This window comes from Manis javanica, chromosome 1 (genome assembly GCF_040802235.1).
Source record: "Manis javanica isolate MJ-LG chromosome 1, MJ_LKY, whole genome shotgun sequence".
Classification (NCBI taxonomy): domain Eukaryota; kingdom Metazoa; phylum Chordata; class Mammalia; order Pholidota; family Manidae; genus Manis; species Manis javanica.
In genome coordinates, this window is record NC_133156.1 from 12,883,467 (window position 1) to 12,892,360 (window position 8,894).

Below are 8,894 nucleotides of genomic sequence, written 5' to 3' on the forward strand. Positions count from 1 at the left end.
GTTGGACAATATCCATTATATCATAGACAAATTTTCACAAATGCCTAGGATGCCTAACTGGTTTTCTTGGCTTCACTGGAGATAGCTGGTAATTATAGATCTGCTTTGGTTATGTAACTGTATTCCTATTATGTTAATGTGTGTGCGCAATTTAATTAGTAGTTAAAACCTATACATGCTTAAGTTACTCTACAAGAAAATATGTCAAAGAAATAATCAATCCTCCCATGTTTTCTTCCATCTGCTACCTCTATAGCTTTTCTTCTTCCTTCCTCATTACAACCCTTAAATAGAATTCGTGCCTCATATCAAATTTACCGAGTATCATAATTCCTCCAAGTGGTAAAGATACCTCAAGACAAATGCTGGGCATAGAAGCCACAGGGCATAAATCTGCAAAGAAGTAAAAAGCTAACCTTTTCAAACAATATGGCTTCTCTCTCAGTTACCAACTTTACATCTCCCTGTATGGCCCCGGAAGATGACTGGTTAGCCAGGGATGGGTAAGATTCCTCAAGGGAGGAACAACCTAAGACAGGCACAGTTGCAGGGGGGCCATCAGGTGAGAAATTGGGGATCAACAGAGGTGAGGCTTAAAACCTCACCCCCCCTGTTTTGAGAGAAATCTGCTGCATCTGTGGATGTTTTAATGCCCTTGTCTAGCTTGGATTAACACATAGTCTACAGGCACACACCTGATCATCTACAATTGCTCTCTTAGAACACTAAACTATGTTTTCTACCTTTATCTTGTATCTACCTACCACTTCAGCATTTTAAGAATAATAATAATAATAATAAAGGGAGAAATGTGTGATCCACATATAAATCAAGTATAAAAATCAAACGAATGTTCATATTTGACCTGATTGTTTATAGTTCATAATGTGTGATCAAAACCGAAAGTTTCTGTGATGACTGCCCTTGTGCTGTTCACCATGTAAGAACTTATTCACTCTGTAAGAATTCGTTCACCATGTAAGAACTTGTTTGTTATGCTTCAGAAGATTGGAGACTGACGAGAATTAGGCTTGAGATGGATTAATGATTGTGCATTGAGCATTGACTCCCCTATACAGAATTTTATTGTTGTTAACAACCATTTGATCAATAAATATGAGAGATGCCCTCTCAAAAAAAAAAGTCAGATCGTGGGGGCCCACCCCCAAGATTCCGAGTCTGGGGTGAGGCCTGGGACTCAGCATTTTTACCACGTTCCCGGGAGACGCTGATGCTGCTGGTTGGGGCCACACTGGCAGGCCCACTGCTACGCCCCAAGGAGCAGCAGTGCATCGGTCTGCTCTAGGAAGCTCTACAGAGAGTGGGTTATTGGATCCCAGTTCTAATTGCTAGATTTGAGCAGTTACACAGAGAAATGATAGGTGATACGGAAGAAAGGATCAGGAAAATGATCAAAAGGATGCAAAATAAATCAGAAAAAAAATGACTTAGGTAATTGGAATAATTTTATTTGAAAAATAAGAGAACAATATTGTTTAATTGATATTTTCAGTAGATAAATGTGAACTGTGACTAGGGTGTGTCTATCTCCAGGGGCTGCACCAAAATGAATAGAAGTGATTGAATTAAGAAAGTCTGAGATTAGGTATATTAAAACACCACTAAAGATTGAGGGAAAGTGTGGAATTTCAGTTTCCACAGATATCTTGACTTAAATGATTGAGATGTGATATATGAAATCCACTCCCTAAGTTTTCTTCCAGTTGTTAGATAGTATCCAAGAATAAATTTGCTCATACAGGCCAAAGGACCCTGGAAGGAGTAAAGATACAGTTGAATCAGAACCAATTATCCCTTAGGTTGTAGCCCAGTAACTACAATGTCTGTCAAACACAGACCTCGTGTGAAAGGTTTATGGTATTTTCATGATCCCAGATGAGAATCTCACAGATTCAAAGTAAGTTATCTGGTAAAAAACGCAAATCCAAGCCTTTCAGAGAATATTCTTTTACCTTTTAAAATATCCTAGTTGTAATTGCCCATTCAAACAGTCAGCTACCACGAAATCTGTACTGTAGCAAATGTTTTCATTTCTGCTCCAAACTTATTTTCAGTTGAAAGTTTGTTCACCAGCGCTTCATACTTTTTGAATTTTTTGATTAAAATAATTCCTATATTTCTTCTGTAAATATTTTATACCATAGAGAGATTTAAGTTATATATATTTAAGCTCCATTTCAACTATACACTTTAACATGCTTTGGTTGGACAAAAATGTTCTTACCTCCTTGAGCAGAAAGGAAGCACAGTGAATGACCATTGAAATGATTAATATTAGCAGTATTTTTGATGCTGAAAAATAATAAAAATTGCAGACAAATATCAAAATGAAAATTAGATATTTAAAAATATTTCTGATGTACCTAGCTAGAAAACGGTTTCTTTAGAATGAGTTCAGTTGAATTTTAGAGCACAGAACAAAAGTTTTCATCTCAGTTATGTCAAGATGGATTCATGAAAGGGCAGACCCCCCAAACATGAACCATGTGTCATAGAGAAAATTGTTCTTCTTGAAAAAATGGTGGTGAAAACCTTTGTTGCTAGGTGTACTCACACATGCATATGGATCACAGTGTGTATATATATGTACATGTATATATATGCACACAAAGTTCTGAAAAAATTGCCTTAAGGTAATGATAATTAGGGTTTTAAAAGGTGAGAACATTAATGTGGAAAATGCATATCTATAGATCTTACCAGATCCTGAGAAATTCTAGGAAAACTGAGAAGTTCCTATCCATTGAACACAGACTAGTCATCTATTAACTTCTGACAAGAATATACACTTAAAAAAAAGATATATGTAAAAGACCATATATTTTACATATATAAATATGTATATCAAAACACTTTTAAAGCATATATGTAAAATGCAATATGTATTTACATATATAAATATATTTTTAAGCGTTTATGCTTGGCACTTTTTTAATGTGTATTTTAAATCTAAATCTCTTTCCATATATACATATATCACCATGAAAATAAAGTCAATTGTCATTTTATTAATGAGCTAAACATTTCTTTATAAAGAGTTTAAGAAGTCTCCAAGATACTTGTATTGGCACTAAACATCTTTATTTCTCATCGGCTCTTTTAAGTTTCTAGGTTAAATCCTGGTTTAAATTCTGGGGGAGTCTAAGACTACTCCTGCACGTCAAGTCAGCTGAGCAGTCCCCCTCTTGAACTGGACTCTTGACTTAGGCTTCCAGGGAAGAAGGTGCCCTGCCACGCCCCCACCCCCACCCCCACCTCCAGGTAGCAGGGAGGAAAACGTTACTGTCAAGAAACAAACCTAATACAAAGAAATAAAGAGTTAAAGGGACAAAAGGGAGCAAAACCCTGGATAGCCAAGATTAGCTTCAACTAAGGATTCTGGTAAGGTCACTGACTTGTCCTCATTACAAGGATAACTGTTTCTACTGGAAATAATATGAATTCCTTGTTAGCTAAAAATTTTAATCACACAGAATAAAAGATTACCTGCTACCTCAGGACTGCTGGAGATGAAACCGTTTTCCATGATGGAGTTAGTCCTGTTGCAAAGTTAATGACATTGAATTTATAAACATTAAATATACATACGGGCACACACATACGTAAGCATAGACTCGTATATCGAGACGTACACATTTCTTAATAACTCCATAGAAACAATGAAGAATTGTAGGAAATCACATAAACATCCTTGAATCTTCACAATTTAAATGGTAATGTTAGATAGAGTTGAACTGAAAAATCTCCACTGAAATAGGATGTTTTAGAAAACGGCTCAAAAGCAACCATTTAACTAGTACTTATAAGACCATTACAAATGGATGTAGGTGTATAATATGAAGTTTAAAGTAATAAGTGAAGGAAAAATCTGTCACTATATCAGTAAAATACTGCAATGTGCCTCGGGACTGGCCTTGGTCCCGGGGGGAAAATGCTTCATGGAGAAAAGCACACTAAAATCAGACTTACGTCACACAGGGCCGTGTTGATGGCCACATCACATGTGATTGTAAACAGGAAGCTTTCTGTCTTAATTGCAGAACTAAAACTTCGTGACAGCGACAAGCTGCAAGTCATTTCCCTCAGCCCTCGCATCCAGCCCTCATCCGGAGGGATCAAAGGCAGCCTGGTGCAGAGAGGGAGACAGGCATAGACTTTGGAAAACCTGGGTTCAGATCCCGACTCTACCTGTGAGGCTGTGTGGCCTCAGGCAAATTTAGCTTCTCTTTGCCTCAGCTTTCTTATTTGTGAGTGTGTTTTTGTGAACACAGCAGCAGAGCGGATAAAGCACCCAGCATGAGGCCTGGCACACATCTGGTGGTGCAACACAGTACATACTATTATCATTTTAATTCTTACTATTACATATATGCAAATGGAACCACTGTTTCTACAAAAACATGATTTATTGCTTTAAAACCTCATTATGGATATTGCCTAGCTCATGCCAAAACCAGCTTACCTCAGTCATTTCTCACATGGCGATGCTGTTAACTTTTAAGTGATTAAAAACAGACATCATGTTCCATCTACCAACTCCATCAGATGTACAAAAGAAGGATGTTAAAGGCATCGACTTGACTAGATTGATCACATGGTGCTATGAATTGAAAATCTTTTCCCACTTCTGAAATATTTCACTCTCTCTCCTGCCTCCATAAGTAACCTAAGGGAGGAGATACGGATTCAAGTGTAGGATTTATTCACACTTGTGCTACATAAGATGGGCTTTGGAGAGATGGTATCAGCTGCAAGTGGCCAAAATGGTCCTGAGACCACCTTGGGTATAATATTTGGGACAAACCAGTGAAATTAATTATTACAAATGATTCCCCAAGGACCCTGAAATACTGGTCTTGCCACCATCTGAGCTGATGTGCTGTCCAGAAATTCCTCATTGGCATAGACACAGCTACAAATCCATAGCAAATAGGGGAAAGAGATCTGTGTCCAAAGAATCTGTCTGCACTACCAGAAAAGATGCTCAGACCCAGTGACTTTGAAATATGTTTAAAATTAATTTTTCTGTGTAATTTCCTGACTCAATATTTGCTCTCTGAAAACAGTTTTTTATTGCATTTAAGTTGGGCTTTTTTGGTGAAAAGAAGGAAAAGGAATTCATGCTTATTTGGTGAACAGCCACTTGGTCGTTCTGCTTGTGAACTCGCATAATACAGCAGGTAGACGTCACAGTCAAATATGTATGTTATGCACTCACAGATTTAATCATTAAAGTAGGAGACCACCTGTTTCAAATGCATTTTGCATCACAGACAATATAAACCAGAAATACTTGGTCTACAATATTTAGTTCTATTTGTCTCAATCAAATATAACTATTAATACATTCTTAGATATAGAAAGATAGGAAAGGTGATATTTTTCATATTTTGTGATAGCTTTACATTGATTTATTTTTCAGAATATACTAAAGTAAATTTTATCTATTTTCGACAGTAGTATTAAATTTGTTCTTTTGTTTCCTGAAAGCAATCAGAATGTAGCTTAAGAAACTACAGTGGTGGATCTAGTCATCCTACTTCATATGTAAATCAAAACAAATTTCATAATTCATTTTAGGAGGACATATTGAAAACCTGTACTGAAAAACAGCTCATTTGATTCTGGATTTACATGGCGACATTTGAAACCAGTGGTCTAGCTAACGCAGGCAGCCATGCAGAAAGTCACAACATTCATGGAAATACCAAAGGAATTGTGAACAGTAGTTGCTGAAAGTAGCGAATGAGTAAGAACGGGTTTGTGGTTTCAGTGTTGGTAACTTATTACTGAGTTCACGTTAATAAAATCAGGTCCCTTGCACACATAATCATGTAAACTATTTGTGTTGGCTTGAAAGAGACTGTCTTCTGTTAAATACATACAGCATTGAAAAATCTACCTTGACATTTAAAAAACCTGTCTGGAAAAAGTCATTTTCCTTCCTTTTCCTCATTCAGCTTTATTTTAAAGTCTAGGTAAACACTCTGAGAGCAGTTTACTTTTTATAACATCGTGGCCAAATCACATCCTTTCCTTTCCCACCCTCCAGCAATTCTCCAAATAAATATAAACAAAAACCCCACCCCCAAATGAAACAAAATAATATTAGTACAGCCACAAACTCAACAATTTCTGTTAAAGGGTGAAAACACTGGTAACATTTTCACTGCAAGTCACCTAACTCATCGAAATGAACGCTTTACAAATGCCAAGTGGTCCTGTGGTTTGAAAGAAGCCAGCCTGAAGAATTTAAGGAAAGCTACTCAGCCCTCTGGCCAGGCAGTGGAAGTGCTTGGTAAATGCAGATTTTAGTGAACAGTGTCCCAGTGGAACGCTGCTACACATCACTGGGTGATCGCGCCCTCTGCGAGAGACCGGACGGGATGCAGCCGCAGCAAATGAGGCAGAGGGCTTTCTGGATCTCTTGGTTTCTGAAAGCATATATGACAGGGTTGATGATGGAGTTGTAGGTAGCAGGCAGGAGGGTGGCGTAGGTGTAGATGGAGGGGTAGGTGTAATCAGCTATCAAGGAGTAGAGGGTGAAAGGCATCCAGCAAGCAGCAAAGGTCCCCAGGATGATGGCCAGGGTTGAGACCCCTTTCCGAGTGGTCACATAGTGGGAGGTGGCCAGGAAGTGGTGCTGCAGGGCTATCTGATGGGCGTGCCTCATCACGATCTTACAGATCTGGATGTAGAGCTGAAGCATGAGCGCAAACATGAGCAGGAAGGACACAGAAAGGATGGCCGCGTTGTTCTTGGTGAGGGGTCTGACCACGCTGCAGGCGGACTCGTCTCGGAGGCAATTCCAGCCCATGATCGGCAGCAGCCCCAGGCAGATGGAGGTCCCCCAGAGCATGATGAGCATGACATAGGTGAACGTGACCGTCCTCTCCGAATGGTATGTCAGAGCATAATACAGGGACAGGTAGCGGTCCACAGTGATAGCCAGCAAGCTGCAGACAGAGGCAGAGAAAGAGGCGACAATGAGTCCGATTGTGACCAGCTTGGTGGCTTCTGACTGAAGCAGGTAGGCAAAGACAAAATTGAAGATGAGTCCGATGCCGGCCAGCAGGTCCGCAAGAGCCAGGCTGCCTATTAGCAGGAACATGGGTGCTCGCAGGCTGGGGTTATGGAAGATGATAAGGACCACAATGGCATTTTCACAGGAGATGAGGGTTCCTGAGGTACACAAGACAATGTCCCAGGGGTTGACAACAGGCTCTGTTTCCGACTCTACAACGGGAACCTGGGAGGAGGCAGCAGCCGAGATGTTCTCCGCAGCACCGGCATCTAAGTAATCCCGAGGCAGCCCGCTTAAATTGACCTTCAGGTCTTCATTCATTTTAACCCCCGTCCTCTTCAACGAAAAGACAGGCTTTTTAACGTTTAGATACAGCAGGGTGACAATCCACAATCATGCAAAACACACACACACACACACACACACACACACACACACACACAGCAAGCCAGCCCCTACTGAGATGCTACTATCAAATGCCACAAGCTTCATGAATTATAAACCGGTAGGAAACAAAACAAAAGCCAGAGTCTCCGTGGTTGAAAACCCACAACAAAAAAATACCGTTTGGCACTGGGGAAAACACGGGACAGGACTTGAAAACACGAGCGCGAGCGAGGCAGGCAGGCACACACGGAGCGGCGGCGGCTGTTGCTAAAGTGCTGGGGATACACGTTTGGAAACCACGTCCTGCATGCTGAAAACCAGCGGCTGTCTGGCATCGGGGCGCCTGCCGAGGAAACCACGCAGCAGCGACAGGTCGCGAGCCGGCGCCGCCATCCTCGGCGGAATATCTGAGTCGCCCATTTCCACCGGACTCCCACCCTCCAAAAACAGCCGTGGCGCGCGTGCACACACTCACACACACACCCCCGGCCAGAACAAAGAGTGGTCCCAGCCGTCCCCCGTGTGCAGGGGCAGGCGGGGCAGGGCCACAAAAGGCAGGTGTGTGCAGTGGAGGTGTGGAGACAGACAGACAGATGCCCATGCACTGCCGCCGCTCCCCGGGCGGCGGGGACGCGCGGCGGACGCCAGGGGACGGACAGGGCGCGGGGGTCGGCAGGGGGGTCACCTTGGCATGCCCAGGCCGAGGGGGCTCCTCCGGTGCTTCGGACGCGCGCGGGCTACTCGAGTTGCCAGTCTGCGCTGGGGCCCGCGAGGGCGAGCGGCCGGGAGGGCGCGGGGTGCGCGCTCCGCGCAGGTGAGCGGCGGGCGGCAGGTGAGCGGCGGGCTCGGCTCGCCTGTCCCGCTCTCCCCGCCGCGCGCCCGCCCGGCCCACCGGCTCCCTGCGCGCGCGCGCCCCCGCCCGCGCCGTCCCGCGCGCGCGCCCGCCCGCCCGCGGGAGCCCCTGGAGGCCGGCACACGCCCCCACCAGATCGGGCGCTGGGGGCGGGCGAGAGACCCCGGCAGGCCCCGGGGAAAGAGCACCCGGAGGCCGAGGACCGCAGGGTCACCCTCGCTGCCTGCTGTCCCGCATCCCCCGGGGCTGGCGGTCCAGGGCTTGGACGCGGGAGGGGGCAGGCGAGCGCCGCCTGCGAGCCCGGTGACCTATTTCGTTCCTGGGGGCTCCCTGGGGAGTCCTAGTCTCCAGTGGCCGGCTCCTCCGCGCCTTTCCCTCAACTAAGGCCTGCAGGGTCAAAAGAACTGCGTAGGGGGGTAGGCAGGATCAGCAGCAGGGGTGCGGGGTGAGCAGGTTGGGAAGGCAGATCTTTAAAGCGGGCGAGGGCCCAGCCAGCTGTTTGAGAATTGCCTTTGACCGCACCGCACCCCAGTCGCAAAGGGGCCCCTTTCTTAGGTGTATCTTGGACCTGGTTCATTATTATTGTTCCCCGGGAACGTTTGCTTAACA

At 44.0% G+C, this 8,894-nt stretch overlaps 1 protein-coding gene across 2 annotated transcripts; it reads right to left on the bottom strand.

Annotated features, from left to right (window-relative positions):
- Positions 1-4,356: 4,356 nt before the first annotated feature.
- Positions 4,357-8,660, bottom strand: GPR12 (G protein-coupled receptor 12). Of its 2 annotated transcripts, none has more exons than XM_037003950.2 (2): positions 8,118-8,660; positions 4,357-7,381 (listed from the first exon to the last, which is right to left on the bottom strand). In XM_037003950.2, exon 2 carries the CDS (start codon positions 7,364-7,366, stop codon positions 6,362-6,364), a length of 1,005 nt encoding a protein of 334 aa, XP_036859845.1. In that variant the 5' UTR covers positions 7,367-7,381; positions 8,118-8,660; the 3' UTR covers positions 4,357-6,361. The 2 variants fall into 2 exon arrangements, with proteins under 2 accessions (XP_036859845.1, XP_073084576.1); XM_073228475.1 differs by having other exon boundaries at positions 4,357-6,977; positions 8,118-8,349.
- Between the last annotated feature and the right edge of the window lie 234 nt (positions 8,661-8,894).